Source organism: Eleutherodactylus coqui, chromosome 4 (genome assembly GCF_035609145.1).
Source record: "Eleutherodactylus coqui strain aEleCoq1 chromosome 4, aEleCoq1.hap1, whole genome shotgun sequence".
In the NCBI taxonomy this organism is placed as follows: Eukaryota; Metazoa; Chordata; class Amphibia; order Anura; family Eleutherodactylidae; genus Eleutherodactylus; species Eleutherodactylus coqui.
In genome coordinates this window covers 16523350-16547068 of record NC_089840.1, presented here as the reverse complement: position 1 = coordinate 16547068, position 23719 = coordinate 16523350, and the positions used below count along the sequence as shown (strand labels likewise).

The 23719-nt window shown below is 44.2% G+C and overlaps 1 protein-coding gene across 1 annotated transcript in view; it reads left to right on the top strand.

The window, feature by feature from the left end:
- The window catches only part of NCAM2 (neural cell adhesion molecule 2), a 455107-nt gene that overhangs the window by 393454 nt on the left and 37934 nt on the right, over positions 1 to 23719 (top strand). The window contains exon 15 of the mRNA XM_066599100.1: positions 3309 to 3489. Within this exon, the coding sequence (XP_066455197.1) occupies positions 3309 to 3489 (181 nt within the window). The remainder of the gene's footprint in view (positions 1 to 3308; positions 3490 to 23719) is intronic.

The following is a 23719-nucleotide window of genomic DNA, read 5'->3' as shown; positions in this document are numbered from 1 at the left end:
AAAATCATTACTCACCTCCCCCGGCGTTCTGTCGCGCTCTGGCAGGATGTCGCTCGCTCCTCGTCCCCGACGCAGCATTGCTTTCTGAATGCGGGGGCTTGAAATCCCCGCCTCCAGAAAGCTAATACACACGCCGTCAGCCAGTTACAGAATGGCTGTGATTGGCTGAAGGCGCACGTGGCTTCAGCCAATCACACTATTCAATGACATCATTGAATGGCTGTGATTGGCTGAAGGCGCACGTGGCTTCAGCCAATCACACCAATATATATATATATACTTTATTAGGAAAGGTGGAGCAAGCGCTCACTCTACTGACTCCAAAACGATATTATGCGGATTAAACCCAATAAGAAAATTGGGGAACACATCTTTTGGTTGCCAAGATGTTAGAACATTTGTTGATTCTGAAAAAGGCATTCATTTTTACACATTAGGTCTCTTTTTCACTACAAATTATTTCATTTCATTGTTATACAACTATTAACTATTAATAACTAGATTATTTAAAAATATATGGTAGTGGAAGGATATATTCCACGAAGCTTAGAAAACAAATTACAATCAAAAGTTTTTTTCATTGGGACACATCACTGAACCCTCTAGTCAACCAATACTCAACACCTCAGGAAGGGTGGCTTTGGGCAAAAAAGGAGGGTGTCTTCTCCAACACATTCTCCACCCATGGGAGAAGTATAGAGGAGAAAGAAGGGGAGGAAGAGGAGGGGGATATTATAGATCAAGAGGCAGGGTGTCATGTCCATACGGCACACAAGCACTACGCTCAGCGAGGACGCAGGATGACGTTCACAACCACTGCAGTTGAATATACTATGGACTGTAGAACAGTCACTATGCTGAACAGTAGCACCACTTCAGGGAGAAGGAGGCCTGGGCCTAATCTAGCAGGGGGGTGAAGGGTCCCTGTCTAGAAGCAGAGTAATCGCCTCGATAGAGGTGGCCCCACGGTCTTTTTCCTGGGTCCTGACTGTCCCTAGAGAGACCCCTGGAGAGACATACCGAACAACAAAGCAAAACAAAAATGAAAACCGAAATACAACTGAAAAGTAACTGCAGCAACTTATCTGGATGTAGCAGTACACCCAACATAGAGGAACTCCAATACTCCTCTATGGAGCTAAATAAGCAGCACTGAGCACAATGAGGGGTGATAATATAAAGCTACTTCATACCTGAGGACTAGCTCAGCAATTAGAGAAGCCCACCTCCAACCTTCTCCCAGGCATGACTAATCCAGCTGCATAATGCAGCAAAGAGAGACAGCACTAGCAGTCTCTGCACATGGAGCATTAACCCTTGTCCTTAATAACAAGGTGACAGATCTTGGCCTGTGTCTAGGCCACCGTGCCGCAACGCTGTCACAACCGACAAGCTGCAACCCAGGGGAGGGGTCTACGCAACATTTCTTCCATTCATTACTAACCCCAGTTATTCTACATACATAGCAGGACCAGCCAGAGGACACTTTCAGGCCTGATCTCAAAGAATATGGGCCATTGCCCTTAGTCACTTTGAGGTATATAAGTACTTTTTTGCTGCAATGCTTGCAGAAGGACTGTTGCATAGCCCACATCAAAATGCCAGATCATTACTGGTTGGCCACTCTTCTTGATCCTCACTGCTAGGCCAACATGACAAGTCTCATTTCAGAAGTGAAGAGGGACTTCAAAATGCAGCATTATCAGGATAGATTGGTAAGCCTCTTCCGCACAGTATTTCCAATGGCCATTGGGATGCATCCACAATGGATTGCAGCTCTGTGGCTTATGACAGATGGGCAGGAAGCTGCCACAGCAGCACTATCATGGGTCACAAGGGAAGTCTAACAAAGGCGTGGCATAATTTTATCAGTCTATTGTAGCCTGCAGCAAAAGCACAGCTCCCGCATGGATGCACTCAGACATGGTGTTGTCCCCTTTGACTTCTGGGTGTCGATGCTGGATGAGTGGCCAGAGCTTGCACAACATTCTTTAGAGGTGCTTGCCTACCCCGCTGCCAGGGTGCCATCAGAAAGGGTGTTCAGCACAGCTGGTGTGTGATAACAGACAGAAGCATCCACCTCCCACAAACAATGCTGATCATGTGATGTTTATATAAATGAGCCAGGCGTGGATTTCACCTGACTTCTGCACCCCTGTGGCAGATTTCACTGATTAGTTGGCACGCTGGCACTTGTTACTCACATATGACTGAGCATAGATTTATATCGAAGACCACACTGTGCCCTTAAATTGCTGTTGCTGGGGGTGCTGCTGCTCTCCTTCTCCTGCTTCTGCCATGTCCCCTCCTTCTCCCAAAAGGAAAATTTCCTAAACCACAAAAAACAGCTGTAGCTCTACAGCTTCTTTATGGAGAAGACCCCTGGGCTGGTATTTTTATCTTGCAAAATTTATAACAGTGCTTGAAAAACAAGCAGCATACCTGCTGACTTTGTAGAGAAATTTTCTGGTAGCTCTAAAGCTGTTCCTTGGAGCAGGTCCATGCTTGAGTATTGTCTTCCCCTGGCAGAATTTCTTTCTGTAACATTTATGACATTGCTTTTGCAAACAAGCAGCATACCTACTGTCTTCTTTGGCACAATTTTTGTTCTATGAGACCCTATGTAGGCCTTCATTTGTTTTCAGTGACACCCCTGTGCTATAGTTGACCCCTACACCACTGCGTACACTATTTTGAACAATTTTTGAGAGGAGCACAGTGTTCTTCAGATATGTGGCTATATTCCCAGGCAATTTAAGATGCTTTTGCTGAATTGGGGACTTTCTGGAGTGCAAATTAGTGAATCTCATTTTTACTCCCGTAGACTTTAATGGGGGATGGAGTGGGCCATTCTGATTCACAATGATTTACATAAAATCGGCCCAACACTGACACAAACGGATTATTCCACTAATGTCCCATCACTAATGGCAGCTGATTCTCAAAGGTAACCTGGAAATGTAGGTATACTTTAAACTAGCAGATGTCAAGAGCACCTTTTGTACAGCTGCCAAAAGTAAAGTTCTGGGTGTTGTAAGATGCATCAGTCTACTAATTATACTCAATATTATACTTAATATTACCCCGTCCGCCCCCAACTTTAATCCCGTTTAAAAAGTTGAAATTACACACTTTCTGCAATGTAAATGTACTTTTTATATTAAATGATTGGTTCTATCAGGATCTGAACAAACCCTTTGTAGTAATCTGACTGCTTGTATTAATTCCACATACTGTATTAATCCTCACAGTTTCATTGGGCTCATTTGTGCAATGAATATAATAAAAGCTCTTACTTTGTTCCACAGAAAGACAAAGAAGATCAATGGCTGGAGAAAAAGTTCCTGGGGAATAAAGACCATATTGTCCTAGAACATCTACAATGGAATATGGGTTATGAAGTTCAGATCATAGCAACTAACAGGCTTGGTCATTCTGAGCCAACAATGTATGAATTTATAATGCCACCAAAGCCTAATATCATTGCAGGTAAGGCCATTTTCTATTCACTGTTTTGTCTTTAATGCAAGTCCAATCAAAATGACTAAGCAGAGAGCTCTATACATTGAACCCTATTGAAATGAATGTGACTCAGCCTGTGGTACCAACCCAGGCCACTATGCAATGAACCAAGCCCTCTGTTTCTTGCAGCAAAATAGCTAGAGTTGATACAACCCCTTTAGAGGGGACCTATAAGATTAGCAAAAAGTGTCTTATTATGTCCCAGACATTAAGGTGGGATCCATATGAGAGTATGACTATCCCTGTGAATCCTTTAAGTAGTAATGGCAGGAATTTTTTTGTGCTGACCCTTTCCGAGTGGTAGAGGCCTTGGCCTATGCTAGAGTGTTGATATGTGGCAGGTTTCCATGGCCCCTACCAAGGGTGAATCATCGGGTACCTGAGTAGTCCATGTGATTGCATTTTAACATGATTATAATGGGCTTAGCTTGAGGGGGTTGTCTGCGCATTTATCCCTGAGGAGTGAAATAAAATGACCCTCACCCCCATCCTTTCATTGCGGTTTGTTGGTTGGTCATGGTTTTTCTTGTTAAGAGCTAGGGGTAAAGTCATTCGCAATTGAATGTACTTCAGTCTATGAAGATGTTGGTGGAGTTTGAAGCTCTGGCTGAGCTTATATTCTAGAGGTTTTTAAGTTAGGGTTTATGGTTTAAAGTTGCGTTAACATGTTTTTTATGTAGCTTTAGTAAAGAAGGTTACGGACAATTTTTTTTTCCCACCACTTCCGTGTTTCTGTTCATTTCCTAGTTGGAGTTAAGTGTGTGTAAAGTACCTTTTATATTATACTTTCTTCCTGAAACCATGCCTTTATTCTGCACGCCTGATATCACAGTACTCATTTTACTTAGGTTGAGCTGCAATACCGGACACAGCCTATGGGCAAGAGTGATGTTTTCAGAAGAAGCCATGTCTTAGTTCTTAGGGCTCAGTCACATGGGCGTTTGTACGCGCGTCTGACAGCTGCGTTCACGATCCGCATCTATATAGACCCAATGCTTTGCAATGGGAGCGGTCACATGTGCAAATTTTTCATGCGCACAAAGGCATGCTGTGAAAATTATAGGACGCAACGATTCGCAGAACGCATGTAACTGCGTTCTGCGGCAAATCGGTGTTCTGTGTATCTGCGCTTAATGGGGCCGGTGGCAGCAGCGCTGACCCCATTGAGAACATACACTGAAGATCATGATCCTCTGCCACAGCTGTGCCACAGCCGTCACAGAGGAGAGCAATGTTCTCCCATTGAATTCAATGGAGCCGGCAATACAGCCGGCTCTATTGAAAGCAATGATCTGCCGGCAAGCGCTGTAGTAATTTTCGGGGAAGGGCTTCAAATATAAGCCCTTCCCTGAAAACCATCCTAACAAAGTGTAAAAAAATTTAAAAAATCTATACTCACCTCTCTGCAGCTGCTGGGGCTCAGGCGTGTCTAGCCGCCTCTTTTCCTGAACTGCTCTCAGTAGTATTCAGCAGTTACAGTGCTCAGCCAATCAGAGGCAGCCCATTCAGCAGATGGGGATTTTAAATGTAAGTGTAATGATATGGGCTGATTTGAGCATCTCGAAAATGTCTGGTCTTGTGGGGGTTTATTAGTACATACCAAAAGTGGTGCAATGGACATATAACTTCAGCACTGGACTATGAAGCAATGGAAGAAGGTGACCTGGTGTGGTTAGTTACACTTTATTTCACATCTTGTGGATGACTGTGTGTGGCATTTACCTGGGAAAGAGATGACACTAGGATGCCCTATGAGAAAAAGACAAGCAGCGGGGGCAGTCAGACATTCACGCCATGTGGATGTTATGCTTTGATTGAAACCTCTTGCATAAACCTTGTGCAGACCATGAAACCTTTCACTGGGTCTACATGTTGCTTAATGTTGGAAGTGTTCTACTGAAAACTTTCGGCCCTGGCATTCATGTGCATGTGACACACATCACCTGCTTAACCATTGTACAGACAAGTACATCCCTTCATGGCTGTGGACATCATTAATGGCAATGGCTTTTTTTGCAATATAGTGTCCACTGCCACACTACAAAAATTGTTCAGGAGTGGTTTAAGGAGCAAGGCAAGAAGTTCAAGCCATTGACATCATCTCAATCTAATCGAACATCTGTCAGATGGGCTGGAAAAACAAGTCTGATCCATGGAGACAGCACCTCACAACTTAGAGGGTTTAGTGACAGATTATACAGGACATCTTTAGAGGTCTTAACAAGTTGATGACTTAGCAGATCACGGCTGTTTTGGTGACACACGGGGGAACCTGCACAATATTAGGGCCCTTTCGCACTTATGTATTTTCTGTCTTTATTTTTTACTGACTGAGGCATCCGCAAATCGCGTGACCGTTGCGCGCAAGTCGCCCGCAAATCGCCCGAAAATCTGCTCCTAGCCGCGTTTCATTAGAAACGGGCCGGAGCTGTCCAGCGCATTGCATTCAATGGAGACGGCAATAGAGCCGTCTCCATTTAAAGCAATGCGCTGCGGGCGAGCCCGGGATGAATTGTCGGTAAGGGCTTAAATATATAAGCCCTTCCCTGCAATTCATCCTAAAATGTGTTAAAATAAAAAAAAATTGTATACTCACCTTCTCCCGGCAGCCGGAGCTCCGCGCGGCCGTCCTGCAGTGGGTGTGAAGGGGGTGTGAGTCAGACCTGCCCCCTGATTGGCTCAGCGCTGAGCCAATCAGAGGCATGCCTCACTCACACCCATTCATGAATTCATGGCTGTGACCAATCAGAGGCAGATCATTCAGCAGGCGGGGATTTTAAAGCCCCGCCGGCTGAATAGTGCCAAGAAGCAGTTCAGGAGAACTGACAGCGGCCGCGGCTGGACTCCGACTGCAGCGGAAAGGTGAGTATACAATTTTTTTTTATTTTAACACATTTTAGGATGAATTGCAGGGAAGGGCTTATATATTTAACCCCTTCCCGACAATTCACCCCGCGCACGCCGGCAGCCCATTGCTTTCAATGGAGCGGCTGTATTGCCGCTCCATTGAATTCAATGGGCAAACATCGTTCTTCTCTGCCACAGCTGTTACAGCTGTGGCAGAGAAGAATGATTTGTCTTCTATATGTTCTCAATGGGGTTGGTGCTGCTGCCGCTGGCCCCATTGAGCGCATATACAGAAGAGAACAGGAATCACAGATCGCAGATTGGTGCGATCTGCGATTTTTTGTTCTATAATTTATCGGACGAGCGCATAAAAAGCGCTCATGTGTCCGATACCATTGCAAAGCAATGGTTTTATAAAATCGCCGGACGCATGCGCAAATCGCGGCTAAAAACGCCCGTCTGACTAAGGCCTGAATATGAACTGCACACTGATTCATTAAATTAAACTGGTGTATTCAGATGTACATTTTTTACTTGGACTGATGTTGTACTTTATAAAAAAAAAATTGCAGCATATTCACTACTATTTTTTTATGTTTTCTTTATTGAAAATTGCTCAAGAAATTAACAGACTTAAGAGGTAATAACCTGAGTCCTGAACAGAGACTCAATAAACATGTCTCACAAGATATAACAGTCAACTTACAAAGACAACATGCACATTATCCATGTATGATTATGTATACATACATATATGCATCCACTTACTCATAAGTACCTGTTTCTGTGTTTGCATACAGCATCATTGAACAATAAGTATACAATATATAAAACATCCACCACCACTAAATAAGATGTAAAAGAAAATGGCAAGAGTTGAACAGACTAGGATAATATATCTGCACTGGCAATGTATCCTACATTGATGAGACATTATAGGTGCTATATCAATTATGAGAGGTTGAAGCCGGGTGCCAGGAAAAAAGATGTGGAAGATCTGGAAATATTTCTGTGCGAATATAACTCTTCTAGAAGGTATGTAAGGTTGATGGAATTAATGGCTTCACTAAAAGAAGGTGCCTCGGAGGATTTCATATTTTTGGCAGTTGTCAAGTGAGATGCAAGAGGAAGATGGGAAATAATTACTGAGTAAATGGTCGGGAGTTTATTAGCATATATAAAACAAAGAGTCAGTGCTGGGTCCGGGCCATAATGATGTGTTACAGAATAAATGAAATCAAATAGAATTTCCCAAAAGGAATGAATAGCAGGGCAAGACCACCACATATGAAAATAAATTCCATTAAGGCCTCATGTCCACGGGGAAAATCGGGCCCGCTACGGATTCTACATGTAGAATCTGCAGCGGGTCCCTCCTGCCCCGCGGACGTGAGCGCTGAAAATAAGAATAAATAAGAATTTACCTATCCGTAGCGGGCGGCGAAGCTCTGCTCTTCCTCACGGCCGGATCTTCTTTTTCGGCCGGCGGATGAATTCCTCACGCCGGCGGCACGTCGCCGGCACGTCGTCGACGTGCCGCGCGCATGCGCCAGGCACATCCGCCGAGCCGAAGCAAGGGAGATGCGGCCGTGAGGAAGAGAAGAGCTTCGCCGCCCGCTGCGGGTGAGTAAATTCTTTAAATTCCTATTTTAGGTCTCCCGCGGATCCGGACGGCTTCCATAGGCTTCAATAGAAGCCCGCGGGAGCCGTCCCCGCGGGAGACCCGCACGAAAATGGAGCATGGTCCAGATTTTTTCATGCTCCATTTTTTTTTAAATCCCTTTTATTGACGATCCGCGGGTATTTATCTACCCGCGGGTGGTCAATGCATCCCTATGGGGTGCGGATCCGCGTGCAGGTAATCCGCTGCGGATCCTAAATCATATTTACCCCGTGGACATGAGGCCTAAGGCTGCATCCACTCCAACAGGTTAGATTTGGTCTATCATGGATAGATTTATTCATTTTGGCTAGTCTACCAGGAGTTAGGTACCAATGCAGGAATATCTTTTGTGATAATTCCATGCAAAACCTTTTTAGTCCAGAAAAGTGGTTTATTCCGGTCTAAATTGTTGCTTGAAATCTTGCATAGTGACATGTGGGAAGATTTGTTTTAGAAAGCTAAAAAAGCAATTATCATAAAATACAGAAATACCCCTGGATGCCCAGGTGGATAGGGAAATAAAAATAAAAGCTGAGTTAGGAAAAATGGTCTTCTGGGTATCTAGGGAACGAAGAACATGTTAAAGTCTTAAGAAAGAAAAAAAAAACTGGCCATTAGGCAACTGGAATAACTTACATAATGGAGCGAAATCTAGTATGGACTTGTCTTATATAAATCAAAAATTATTTTTATGCCTAACGATTCCCATATTTCAAAGTCAAAATTAGAGATGAGCGAGCATACTCGCTAGGGCAAACTACTCGAGCGAGTAGTGCCTTATGCGAGTACCTGCCCGTTCGTCTCTAAAGAGTTGGGAGATCTCCCCCCCCCCCCTGTTCCTCCCCACTCTCCCCGCCGCTCCCCGCCGGCACCCAAATCTTTAGAGACGAGCAGGCACTACTCGCTCAAGTAATTTACCTTAGCGAGTACGTTCGCTCATCTCTAGTCAAAATCTATGAGAATGGAGGATAGAAAATGTTGGGCAAGAACCAAGATCAGAACCAAAGAGGTTGATAAGTAGGTAAAATGTTGCCAGAGAGCTGCTGAAATTTGTAAACGCAGTAGGATGTACACTAGTAAAGAGGAGGGGGAGGTTGACATCTATGAGAGAAATCAGAGGAGTCCCTGAAACGGTTGACTCAATCAAAACCCACCTTGTATGCGAAGGTGGAGTCCACCTGTGTTTAAGTAGGTACAGAATTGCTGCATTCAAATAACTTTTTACATTAGTTTTCATACCTCCTATTTCATGAGGTTACAACATCTTATCCTAACATGGGAGTCTCCCCAAATAAAATCATTAAGAACAAACTGAAGTTTATTAAAAATGGAGTTTGGGACAAAAATTGTTACAGTTCAGAAAATGTAAAGAATACGTGGTGAGACCATCATTTTGATAGCTGCTCTCCTCCCGGCCCAAGAAATAAATGGTTTCTTAATTTTTGTTTAAGACTTGCAGGATATAATTCTATAAATGCATGCAGTTTTTAGCAAATATGTGTGAACTAGGGCTTGTTAAATGTATATCTATTTATGGTATATAATGGTCATTCCAAACATATCGAACGTGACTAATATGTTGCTTAGTATTTCTGTCAATACCAATGCTCAGTAGTTGAGATTTTTGAATTATTTACCTTACAATACAAGATTTTTCCAAAATTTGAAAGTAAAGATTGGACGTGATCTAAGGAGGAGATGGGATCAGTAAGTTCCCAGATGATGTCATCGGCATAAAGCCCTATTTTGCATTCTTGATAGCCCAATTTAATGCCATTGAAATCTTTACTAATTCTAATCTGTTCAGCTAAAGGTTCCATAAGGAGAGCAAACATAAGAGTTGCAAGTGGTCAACCTTGCCTGGTACCATTAGAAATTGCAAACTTGGCGGAAATATATCCAGAAGAAAAATTGCTTGCAGTTGTAGCCAAATATAGAGACAAAATGGCAGATTTAATGGGGCCTGTAAAATCAAATGCACCAAAAATAGCCTCTGGATATCCCCAGTGAATCTGCTTTTTGCTGCATCTAATTTTAGAATCAAAATGGGCACATGACCAAGTTCAACAGTCTTCTTGAGATTAGGGAATCAACGGGTTCCATCAGGGCTTACTTTGTGGAATAAATCTCACTTGGTCTTGAGCAACCTATTATGGAAGAATAGAAAAAAAACAGTTGCCAAGAATTCTAGCATAGAAAAAAGTAGGTTGAAAAATTTCTGGCAAAGTAATAGTCAAAGGTTCCAGCATTTCTGAAGGGAAAGTACCATTAGCTATAGTCTCATTGAGCACCAAAACCAAACAGGGAGTTAGAAGAGAAGAGTACTTTTTATAGTAACCATTAGAAAAGTCATCTGGACTCAGGGATTTAAGAGCTTTTAACATTTTAATGGCCTCTAGAACTTCAGATGCAGAAATCGGTGCAGAAAGACAGTCTAGTTGTTCAGGAGATAGGTGTGGAAGGTTAATGGCTTGAAGAAAATTCAAGAGCTTCCCAGGTTGGGGTTTATACGTGTTTATGTCTTCTTTTAGGTTATAAAGAAAAGAGTAATATGAGGCAAATGCATTAACAATGTGTTTCTTGAACAGCAAAATACGTTGGCCTGTAAGTTGAGGGCTTCACGCCATAATAAAGTATGTTTAAATGGACTGTCCAAACCCTTAACATTTAAAGGGGTGGTCTCGCGAAACCAAGTGGGGGTATACACTTCCGTATGGCCATATTAATGCACTTTGTAATGTACATTGTGCATTAAATATGAGCCATACAGAAGTTATTCCACTTACCTGCTCCGTTGCTAGCGTCCTCGTCTCCATGGTTCCGTCTAAATTCGCTGGCAGCTTGCTTTTTTAGACGCGCTTGCGCAGTCCGGTCTTCTCCATTCAGCACGAGCCGCTTCAGTGTGCTCCCCGCTACAGCTCTTCTGCACATGCGCAGACGAGCTGTCACTGCTCGGGAGCGCGCTGAAGCGGCCATTCTGCACCATCCTCTGTTAGAGGAAGGTGCAGAAACTGGAGCTGCCCAGCGGAGAAGCCCAGCCCAGCCCAGCCCAGCAGCCCCGAGAAGCCTCCCAGGTAAGTGATGGGTCGGGGGGCTGCCGCTGCGCCGGGCTGCCGCTGCGCCGGGGGGGCTGTCGCTGCGCCGGGGGGGGCTGTCGCTGCGCCGGGGGGGGCTGTCGCTGCGCCGGGGGGGCTGTCGCTAGGCCGGGGGGGGCTGCCGCTGTGATGGGGGGGCTGTCGCTAGGCCGGGGGGGGCTGCCGCTGCGCCGGGCTGCGCCGGGGGGGCTGCCGCTGCGCCGGGCTGCGCCGGGGGGGCTGCCGCTGCGCCGGGCTGCGCCGGGGGGGCTGTCGCTAGGCCGGGGGGGCTGTCGCTAGGCCGGGGGGGGCTGCCGCTGTGATGGGGGGGCTGTCGCTAGGCCGGGGGGGGGCTGCCGCTGCGCCGGGCTGCGCCGGGGGGGCTGTCGCTAGGCCGGGGGGGGGCTGCCGCTAGGCCGGGGGAACTAGCGCTGGGCTCCGGAACCTAGCGCTGGGCTCCGGGGCCTTCACCTGGGCTGAGGGTCTAGCGCTGGGGAGCCGGGGGCTAGCGCCGGTTACCTGCTGTCTGGTCGGCGGCTGCGGGGCGTCTGGTCGGCGGCTGCGATGCGTCCGGTTGCCATGGAGACACAGCTGGCGGCGTCTCGGGAGCGCGCACGTCGGGCTGCAGCGAGCGACGGGGAAAGAGCCGGCGGCCATCTTGAGGAAACTTTTATAAGTTGCTGAAACGCTGGAACGGTAAGTACGAACCAGCTAGAAATGTCATTTACAGGGGGGCTTTGTAATGTATGTTTAATGGGGGGGACTGGGCAAAAAAAAAAATTAACTGCTTCCTCGAGACATCTCCTTTAAGGAAGAAATAGTTACAGTCATATTCAACAAATAAGTAAAAATGCTGCACCGTCTCCATGGTAAATCAAGAGTGGTGGACATGTAGCATATAAAAGACCTCTGAATATTATAGCCAAAACCAAAATAATAGAGGAACAAATGAACTGGAACAAAATATAACATTGTTCACCGAGATAAGTGACAAGAGCAATTTCTTCAATGTGTTAGCAGTTAAAGGGGTGGTCTCGCGAAACCAAGTGGGGTTATACACTTCCGTATGGCCATATTAATGCACTTTGTAATATACATCGTGCATTAAATATGAGCCATACAGAAGTTATTCACTTACCTGCTCCGTTGCTAGCGTCCTCGTCTCCATGGTTCCGTCTAAATTCGCTGGCAGCTTGCTTTTTTAGACGCGCTTGCGCAGTCCGGTCTTCTCCTTTCAGCACGAGCCGCTTCAGTGTGCTCCCCGCTACAGCTCTTCTGCGCATGCGCAGATGAGCTGTCACTGCTCGGGAGCGCGCTGGAGCGGCCATTCTGTACCTTCCTCTGTTAGAGGAAGGTGCAGAGCCGCCCAGCTGTCCTGCCGTCCAGCTGTCCTGCCGTCCAGGTAAGTGATGGGCCGGGGGGGGCTGCCGCTGCGCCGGGGGGGGGGCTGTCGTCGCTGTCGCTGCGATGGGGGGGCTGTCGCTGCGATGGGGGGGGCTGTCGCTAGGCCGGGGGGGGCTGTCGCTGCGATGGGGGGGCTGTCGCTAGGCCGGGGGGGGGCTGTCGCTAGGCCGGGGGAACTAGCGCTGGGCCAGGGGGGTAAGTGATGGGTCGGGGGTGATGTTCACTGACAGGTGAAGGCCCCGGAGCCCAGCGCTGGGCTCCGGGGCCTTCACCTGGGCTCCGGAACCTAGCGCTGGGCTCCGGAACCTAGCGCTGGGCTCCGGAACCTAGCGCTGGGCTCCGGAACCTAGCGCTGGGCTCCGGAACCTAGCGCTGGGCTCCGGAACCTAGCGCTGGGCTCCGGAACCTAGCGTTGGGCTCCGGGGCCTTCACCTGGGCTCCGGGGCCTTCACCTGGGCTGAGGGTCTAGCGCTGGGGAGCCGGGAGCGTAGCGCTGGGGAGCCGGGGGCTAGCGCCGGTTACCTGCTGCCTGGCGGTGGGTGACTGGTCGGCGGCTGCGGGGCGTCTGGTCGGCGGCTGCGGGGCGTCCGGTTGCCATGGAGACACAGCTGGCAGCGTCTCGGGAGCACGCACGTCGGGCTGCAGCGAGCGACGGGGAAAGAGCCGGCGGCCATCTTGGGGAAACTTTTATAAGTTGCTGAAACGCTGGAACGGTAAGTACAAACCAGCTAGGAAAGTCATTTACAGGGGTAATTAGTAATGTATGTTTAATTAGGGGGACTGGGCAAAAAAAAAAAATCACTGCTTCCTCGAGACATCTCCTTTAAAGTAATATCTATACCTTAGTAACATAGTAAATTAGGCTGAATGAAGACAATGTTCACCCTGTTCAACCTGTTTCAAACCACCCCCCCCCCCACCACCACCACCACCGACCCCCTTGTTGATCCAGTGGAAGGCAAAAAACTCCAATAAGGCAAAAGTCAATTAGCCCATTTGGGAGAAAAATTCCTTCCTGACTCCATAATGGCAATCAGAATAATCCCTGGATCAACCTTTGACAGTTCCTACCTGGCTGCAAAACCCAGATCAACAATTCCGCTGGTCACCTACTGTCTATATTCCGTAATATCATAGCACTCTAGAAAGACGTATAGTCTTCTCTTAAACTCCTCTATGGATTTTGCCATCACCACGTCCTCAGGCAGAGAGTTCCACAGTCTCACTGCTCTAACGGTGAAGAACGCCCTTCTGTGTTGGTGATGAAACCTGCTTTCTTCTAGATGTAGCGGATGCCCTCTTGCTACCTTCGCAGTCCTGGGTATAAACAGATTATGAAAGAGATCCTTGTATTGTCCCCTCATGTATTTATACATAGTTATTTGGTCGCCCCTTAGCTGTCTTTTTTTCAGGGCAAATAATCCCAATTTTGTTAGCCTCTCTGGGTGTTCTAGTCCTGTCATTCTGTTTATTAATTTAGTTGCCTTGGTAAGATTGCAGATCGAAAGAGACTTTTTCGATGTCCAGGGTGTCAGCTATGACAGTGCCGTATCCTTTTTTAGTGGAAGGCTCCTTAGAGCAATGGTAAGAGCCAGGAATGCTTCTTTTAGTAGCTTTTCTACCAGCTAGATTGTGTTCTATCACTCCAGGTGATGAAGGAAGAGCTAGTGGAAAATTGTTGCGAGGCAGAATAATTACTGTGGGTTGCCATTATAACCCTAAATAGGCCATGGCTATGGTCATAATTTTTAGTAACTCTGCCAGTATTATGACAGAGGAAAAAAAAATCTGTAAGCTCTTTGGGGCTGCAGACTTAATATGTTTCCGAACCCATTATCGGTTAAAGTTAACAAATCCTGCATAAATTGTCAATGCTTCTGGTGCTGGAACAGGAAAATGGTAGTATTGAGTAATATGCTCTCCTGCTCCATCAACCAATGGAGTATAGGTGATCTTAAAGCATAATATAAAGAGTAGGCAAAAATTAAATTGAATGGTCGTGTTGTGGGCAGCTATGGAGCTACATGTGATCGGTGTTGCAGCTATAAGTCAACCATAGCTTTATGTAAGTTTATTGTGTTGATATATATAACAAATCATAATAAATGCGAGCATCTTCTTCGTAGAGGCCAGAATACAGAAGAAAAAAATATAGTTAATTAAGTCTTGTGTTAATATATGAGTAAACGGTTCCTTTAAATCACAGTCATAAATCAGTAATTGCATAGTTAGAAGATACAGCTATTAGCAAACATGGCCTGGATCAAATATTGCTTTTGTTGAAGCCTTGTGCCTGTTTTGCTCTGTGAACATCAGCCACCTTCTGTTCTTTGATACATGTAGCTATTTAGCTAAATATGGCATCCAAATCCAATTTTTTTAATAATAAAATGGTGGGGATATTTGTTTCCCTTGACCTTGTAGCTCTCTTCTTACAAGCTGAGAGAGAAGATCCCTTTTAGCACCTGCACATAGGATCCAGTTAATATAGCACACCACTTCTCCATGTGTCTCATGTGGTGCAGTTATTGTCTCTGGAGTGCTGTCACTGGCGGGAAACCCCAAGCATCACTGGTCTCGACAGCCAAATACCGAGCATGGAGAGGACCACTGGGAGGCTTCTATGATCCCCTAAGGGCCATAGCCCCATGTCCACCAGAATCTGCCCTTTTGGGATGTTCTAGGCCGCAAGAGCTTCAGCTCAGTCCCAGGAAGGCCAGGTGATCGGCACTACTGGATGCTGCTTCAAAGTGTGCAGGTAGGTACAGGGCAGCTCATAAAGCTACTCACAGGGTGATCCATGTCTGCTAATAGGCAAAAATTACCAGAATTAGGTGACATCAGAGGAGCTAGGTCTCCATATGTCTTTCTAGCTCATACACTACTACGTTGATCCATGTCCCTGGAGCAAACTTGGCCAAAGAGGTCCATAAAAATTGCAGCGAACACATGATTTTTTTTGCTTTTGCACACTGTTTTCTGTGCGCTGTGACAAAACTGACAGCACTTGGGTCTTTTTGTGCTTTTTTTCTGTGAATGAGGAACAGATTGTGATTGTCCTCAGTAAGAGAAACCAAGGAGTCTTGTAGATATGATACCTTTTAATGGCTAACAAAAATACATGATGTTGTTGCAAGCTTTCAAACCTCTCTGGATCCTTCCTCAGGCATAATAAAGCAGATCTGGATGTGACATATATAAATACAAATGTATACACATGAAAAGGCACAGACATAGGGAGACTAATTTGCACTTAAAACAATACCAGACAAGATGAGCAGAGAGGTAAATACTTAATTAGTCCCCTGGTAAGGAATGTGACAGTTTTATGATCTCTAAATAGGTGTTAAGGGGGTCACAGGCCTGTGTGTTATCTCTCCTTCAGATCTGCAAATAGGGAAGATGGAACAATACCTCTGCAGCACTAGCTATTAAATAGCAGCATTCCATCAAATCAATGTATGATTTTTTTAACAAGTCTGTAAAACAAGGATTGGGAATAGCACCCCCTCTGGGTGTTCTCCTTGGGGAGAGACAATGCCATCCCCCGACCCACTCAACTCCCAGGTGTCTCCACACACCTCCTGGGTACTGTCCTTAATGACACCCCTCTCAATCTACTTCAGACCTTTCATATTCTCCCCTGATGCAAGAACCCCGCTCCAAGGTTCATTCCATTCTTAAGGGTATCAAAAATGGCCATAAATTTACAATCTCAAATACCTCTGTGACACTGTGAGTTGAAATTGCACTTCAGTATGATAACTCTCATCTGTTCCATGTTGTATCCGTGACTAGAAAATGTTTTTGCCACAGATAATTCTGACTTTCGCTCTCTAATTGTGTGGCAATGAGATCTCATCCTAGCTCTTAGTTTTTGTCTTGTTTCCCCGATATAAAGCACCCCAACAGGACATTCACTGCACCGGATCGGGTACACAACATTGGACATGGAACATGTGAATGTTCCCAGGATCTTATAGTCCTTCTGTGTTTAGGGGATTTTAATCCTGTCCATTGTCAGTACATGTAGGCAGGTCTTACATCTTCTTACATTACAGGGATACGTTCCTTTTTGTGTGTTGGAGGGCAATACACTCCTGATTATAAAAGTTCCTCAAATTTGGAGGTTACCTGTAACACAGAAGAGGGGAGGGTCCGGAACTATGGTTTTCAAATGGTCGTCCTCGAGTAGGTATGATGGAGTTTCTTTGCAGTCTTTCTTAGTACCTCTAGCTGTGAATTGTAAGTCACTACTAGAGGCACACATCCGTTTTTCTCTTTCTCTGTGTATTGGAGTACTTGATTTCTGGGTATCCTGGTGGCTCTGCTGATTTAGTCATCAATTGAGGTGGGATGGTAGCCGTAATTTAAAAATGTTTTTTTGAGATTGTGTAAATGTTCCTCTCTGTCTGTTGTGTTGGAGCAGATCCGGTTATATCTTATGCCCTGGCTGTAAATGATAGACTTGTTGATGTGCTTAGGATGGCAATTGTCCCATCTGAGGTATGTGGGCTGATCAATTGGTTTTCGGTATAGGGTGGTCTGTGTTGAGCTGTTTGAAATTTTTATAGTGGTGTCCAAAAAGTTGATTTCTGCATACAAGTATCTTAATGTCAGGTTTATGGTGGGGTGTAATACATTGAGAAACAGATGGCACATACATGCAATATCGTTGTTGAAGTAAAGCCATCAGAAGATCTTTCTTGTGAGATCACTAGACCAGTATTTTAGGTGATGCCATGTCAGATTTTCATTGCATCAGAAATTTGACTCTTGATAGTTTTTTTTCAGAATCAACCTGCACAGTGGTTTACTTAATATTTAGCTTCAAGGTCCAAAGATGAGGTTGTCTTCTTCTGAACTTTTGAGGACCATTATTCTGTAAGAACTTGGATCCTATGGTGGTTTCATCCAACTTTACCAACAGCTATAATATATTACAAGAATGAGGCGGCTGCTGTGTTACGGTCATAAATTAATGTATTAGATTTTTAATATTATGATGAATGTTATCTATAGTCTTTTATACTGTATGTGTGGTTCTTTTTATCTGTTTCTTATGCATTAAGAAAATACACTCTACCTATTGAAATTTTTCCAAATTAGAGATGTAGTTCTTCTGCCGATGCAAATAAATCCTACCATTCCACCTATTGCCTGAGTATACCCGCACTAGACCTCTTATCTTTGCACAATTTTAGTTTCAATGACTTAAAATTTAGTTCATTCGCTATGAAAAGCAAAGCTGAAAATTGAACACCATTTTCTCATCACCGTCTAAAACGCTGCTGTGACAAATATCTTTTGGGAAATGCAGGTGTAAGTATTAAATCAATACAGTGGAGTTTAGTATTTATGGGGATTAACTCTGATAGAAGTTTATTAATTCTTCAGATGTCACTACAAATAGTCTATTGAGCAATTTCACAAACACTAAGCAAAACCTTACTCAGCATAGATCTTGGCCAATATAAACAATAAAAGGACATTTTTAGTAATGAAAGATTAACCTTTATTATCTATCTATCTATCTCATATCTATCTATCTATCTATCTATCTATCTATCTATCTATCTCATATCTATCTATCTATCTATCTCATATCTATCTATCTCATATCTATCTATCTATCTATCATCCTCTTTGAATTCTATGGTTTTACATATTAGGTCATCATAGAAAAATATGGTCCTTAGAAGGTCTTAAAATTAAGTAAATACAACCTCATATAAAAATCAACACATGACAAATTGCACCGTGTCATTATGTATTTTAGATAAAAACTAGGCCAAAATTCAGAATCAGTGTGTAAAAAATAAAGTATGTAATCCTTGAAGCCATAACTCGTAGAGTCACTTTTAGCAGCAATACCTTAGAGTAATTGTTTTCTGTGTGACTATCAGTTTCTCTCACACTGTTCTTGAGGGATTTTGGCCCACTTTTCCCTTTGTTGTTTCAGTTCATTGAAGTTTGTAGGTATTTGTTTATGCACAGTTCCCTTAACACACATGTGGTACCATGGGTCACATTTGATCTCAGCCTTGTTCATTGCAGTCCAGCACTTTGAAACTGGTACCACACAAGGGTTAATAATACCCCACCACAGCAATTTAATTGGGCTGAAATTTGGATTTTGACTGGGCCATTGCAACAATTGATTCTATTCATTTTCAGCCATTCTCATGTAGATTTGCCTGTGTGCTTGGGATCATCGTTCTCTTGCATGACCCAGTTTCGACCAAGCATTAGCTTCTAGATAGATGGATTCACACCTCTTAAATATGTTGGCATATAGAGGAGTTCATGGTTTACTCAATGACTGCAAGGTGCCGGGTCCTGTGGCTGCAAAGCAAGCCAAAATCTTCACCACTCTACTACTGTGCTTGACAGTTGGTATGAAGTGTTTGTACTGATATGTTATGTTTGGTTATCACCAACATTGCGCTGGGCATTATGGCCAAACACCTTCACTTTGGTCTTATCTGTCCAAAGGACATTGTACCCAGAGTCATGTGGTTTGTTCAGATGCAACTTTGCAAACGTGCTACCATGCTCATTTTAGAAAGAAAATACTTTTAACATGCTAACTGAGGCCTTTAGAGTCCGAGAAGAAGTTCTGGAATTTCGCTGTGCATTGCATGGTCTAACCTTTCAATGAATTTTCTGAGACATCCACTCCTGAGATGTTCGTCAACCATCTTGAATATTTTCTACTTGTGAATAATCTTTCTCACTGTAAAATTATAGACTTTAAATTGTTTGGAAATGGCCTTCTAATCCTTCCCAGGTTGATGGGCAGCAAGAATTGCTTCTCTAAGATAATTGTTGATGCCTTTCCTCCTTGGCATTGTGTTAACACATGCCTGAATGCTCCAGACCAGCAAACTGCCAAGATTTCTGGTTTTATAGAGGTAGTCACACTTAGTAATGGTCAATTAATCAATTGCATTTGATTAGCAGCACTTGGCTGCTACTTATCCTCTTAATTCCTACAGAAGCAGTAAGGCTGTATGTAATTATTCACACAATGCTTCTACATTACAGCCTAGCTTTTGTAAAATAAATAATGACATGGTGTAATTTTTCTTGTGTTGATGTTCTTCTGAGGTTTTATGCACCAGTTGTAAGGCCTTCTAAGGACCAAATGCTTTTTATTATCTCCTGATATACAAAACCATAAAATTAAAAAAGGGTGTACTTACTTTTTCTCATGACTCTATCTATCTATCTATCTATCTATCTATCTATCTATCTATCTATCTATCTATCTATCTAATATCTATCTATCTATCATTAATATTAGGCAATTGTTAGGAAAATAAACATTATCACATTAATACAACCAATACACCAATTTACTTAGAACCATGTTTCAAATGTTGTTGGTCTACATCTAGATTGCCTTTCTTCATCAATGGAGTTGCCATGTGACAAGTTCGAAATGTATGCCAGGTTGGAACTGGAGAAGGTTACAGCTATAATTTAGCAACTTCCTACATAAATCATAGTAAATCTGATGGGCCGCAGGAAGACCAACACCTTAATGCTAAGCCCCAATCCCTTTTTTAAAAAAGTGTTGGGGATAGTGTAGACACTCAAAACGTTGCAATTTGGACTCAATGAGAGATAGCTAGGTAAACCGACGTTTCATAATTTAATTTTTCATTGCTGTAAATGGGATAAATATATTAAGATGTGTAAGCCTATTAATACATTTGTTGCTTCTGATTGCACCTTTAGGGCTTAGTCAGACGGGCGTTTTTTCGCGCGATTTGCGCATGCGTCCGGCGATTTTATAAAACCATTGCTTTGCAATGGTATCGGACACATGAGCGCTTTTTATGCACTCGTCCGATAAATTATAGAACAGAAATCGCAGATCGCACCTATCTGCAATCTGCGATTCCTGTTCTCTTCGCTATATGCGCTCAATGGGGCCGGCGGCAGCAGCGCCGACCCCATGGAGAACATATAGTAGACAAATCATTCTTCTCTGCCACAGCTGTAACAGTTGTGGCAGAGAAGAACGATGTTTGCCCATTGAATTCAATGGAGCCGGCAATACAGCCAGCTCCATTGAAAGCAATGGGCTGCCGGCGATCGCGGGATGAATTGTCGGGAAAGGCTTAAAAATATAAGCCCTTCCTGCAATTCATCCAGAAATGTGTAAAAAAAAAAATATATATATATATACTCACCTTGTCCCGGCAGACGGAGTTCAGCTGCGGCCGGAGGCAGTCCTCCTGAACTGCTCTCTGTAGTATTCAGCAGCCGGGGATTTAAAATCCCTGCCTGCTGAATGAGCTGCCTCTGATTGGCTCAGCGCAGGGACCAATCAGGGGCAGCTCTCACTCACACCCATTCATGAATTCATGAATGGGTGTGAGTGAGAGCTGCCTCTGATTTGTCAGGCTGTGACCAATCAGAGGCAGCTCATTCAGCAGGCGGGGATTTTAAATCCCCGGCTGCTGAATACTACAGAGAGCAGTTCAGGAGGACTGCCGCCGGCCGTGGCTGAACTCCGTCTGCGGGACAAGGTGAGTATATATATTTTTTTATTTTTACACATTTCTGGATGAATTGCAGGGAAAGGCTTATATTTTTAAGCCCTTCCCGACAATTCATCCCGCGATTGCCCGCAGCGCATTGCTTTCAATCTGGCTGGCTGTATTGCCGGCTCCATTGAATTCAATGCGCTGGACAGCTCCGGCCCATTTCTATTGAAACGCGGCTAGGAGCAGTATTTTTGGGCGATTTTTTGGCCCCGGTCACTCGATTTGCAGATGCGCATCCGTCATGCGATCCGCAAATCGCAGGAAAAAACGCCCATGTGACTAAGGCCTTATGGTGCTGAAATCCATGCCAACTACAAAAGAAGGTCAAATGCGTTGCTTTTAATGGTCCCTAATGAAGAGGCCATTCAGTATAGTTTCTAGCTAGTCCTTAAAAAAAAAAAAGTCATTTGAGATAAGAAAAGTTTTCTCCAAAGGGGCCCCCCAGTGCCTAAACACAAAAACAAAATAGAGAGCTCATAGAGCTCATACTGACCTCTCTTGGATCCCAGCTTACCCCCCCCCCCCCTCCTCACTACCGCTCTGGGTCTCCACCTTGCTGTTTAGTTTACGGGCTGCAGTCAGCCTGTGATGTCTCTTAAATCTGCTACTGCTGCCAATGGAAGAGCTGAACGATGATCAATAGACCCTGTCATTGGCTGCAGCAGCTTGTTTGGAGATGTTTCAAGCTGACTGCAACTTACAACGTTGACATCAGCCGAAAGACTGGTGCCACCGGCGGCAGATGACCAAGAAAAGGGGAGTATGAGCACTATGAGCTCTTAATTAAGTTTCCACAATGGGTGACCCCTTTGTCAAAAAAACTTTTTTTTTATCACTGACAACCCCTTTAAGCAAAGCACAAACAAAAACTGCAAAAATGAAAATGTTTAACATAAAACCCAATTCAAACATTGTCATTTTGTGACATTTTCTTTCTTTTAGCTCTGCAGTGTCCCCTAATATGTATGCACGAACAGCGTATGTATGCACACAGAAAAGGATTGATGTAGATGTATGTGTAATCTTTACTCCCCCATAGTAATATTTTTCTTCTTTATGTAGGTCTTGTCAGCAGGCACATTCTGATGCCCTGAATTAATGCATCTTAATGAGTTAATTAAAGATTTCACAGTGAAGTTGGCACAGAAAGCCGGATCTTTTCCCCTTCATTAATTTCAATTTATTCTTTTTTCTATAGGATTATAATTTTAAGGGTTAAAAAATAAATCATTATTTACAAAAAAATGGTTTTCATCCCCTGATTGTCATTGCCGTAGGTCAAACAGGGCAAAATTGCATCTAAGCTCTTACATTCACTTCAGCTCAGAACAATGCAGAATATTTCTCCCATCCTTTGCTATCAATTTAGAAGCGTAAAGTAATTTCCCTCTTTTCCCACTCGTCACTGGCTGATCCCAGCAGAGAGTTTGGAATTGATAACAACAGGAAAACAAAATACAAAATTAAGTAGCTCTTTAGCACTGAATGTTATATTTTAAGCTTACCCACAGCAATTATTGTGCACCGTACATTACATGTAAGTTTTCCATGAAGTGGAGTAATTTTTCGCTTTACCTTTTGTACGAAACAATGTAGCGGTTCTCGGTCCGCGTGCTTCCATTCTTTTCAGTGGTTCAGTGAATAATGAATGTCGGTACATGTATATTTATCTATGTTATTCAAGAGGATTATCCATTTTTCAGAGACACATAGTGGCAGAGAAAGGGTTTGGGTTTTTAAAAGGTTTAACTTCTCTTTATAAAAATCCCAGCATTTCTGCGAAAAATAAAGTTTTATTCATTGAATCATAAAAATAATCCAGGTAGCGTGATCATAACAGCGCCTACATGCTTCCAGTGTTACCGCTATTAATCAGATGGCCAAGTTCTGAAAAAAAAGCACAACATGGTGATTATGGGAGATTTTACCTATCCAGACATTTGTTGGAAATCTCTCACAGACAAAAATAATGGGTACATAATGGGTTCTTATTCGCTCTTATTGCCAACTTTATCTTCTAAAAGGTAGAAGAGAAAACAAGGGGATCTGCTATCTTGGACCTAATTCTTACCAACAGGGAGGGAATGGTTGAGGAGGAAAGGCTGGCTGGGACCTTAAAGGGGTTGTCCCGCGGCAGCAAGTGGGTCTATACACTTCTGTATGGCCATATTAATGCACTTTGTAATGTACATTGTGCATTAATTATGAGCCATACAGAAGTTATCAAAAGTTATTTACTTACCTGCTCCGTTGCTGGCGTCCTCGTCTCCATGGTTGCCGTCTAATTTTCGCCGTCTAATGGCCAAATTAGACGCGCTTGCGCAGTCCGGGTCTTCTCCTTTTCTCAATGGGGCTCCGTGTAGCTCCGCCCCGTCACGTGCCGATTCCAGCCAATCAGGAGGCTGGAATCGGCAATGGACCGCACAGAAGCCCTGCGGTCCACCGAGGGAGAAGATGCCGGCGGCCATCTTCAGCAGGTAAGTAAGAAGTCACCGGAGCGCGGGGATTCAGGTAAGCGCTGTCCGGTGTTCTTTTTAAACCCCTGCATCGGGGTTGTCTCGCGCCGAACGGGGGGGGGGGGACCCGTTTCGGCGCGGGACAACCCCTTTAAGAGGCAGTGATCATGCTATCCTTGAATTTTGGATAAAAAG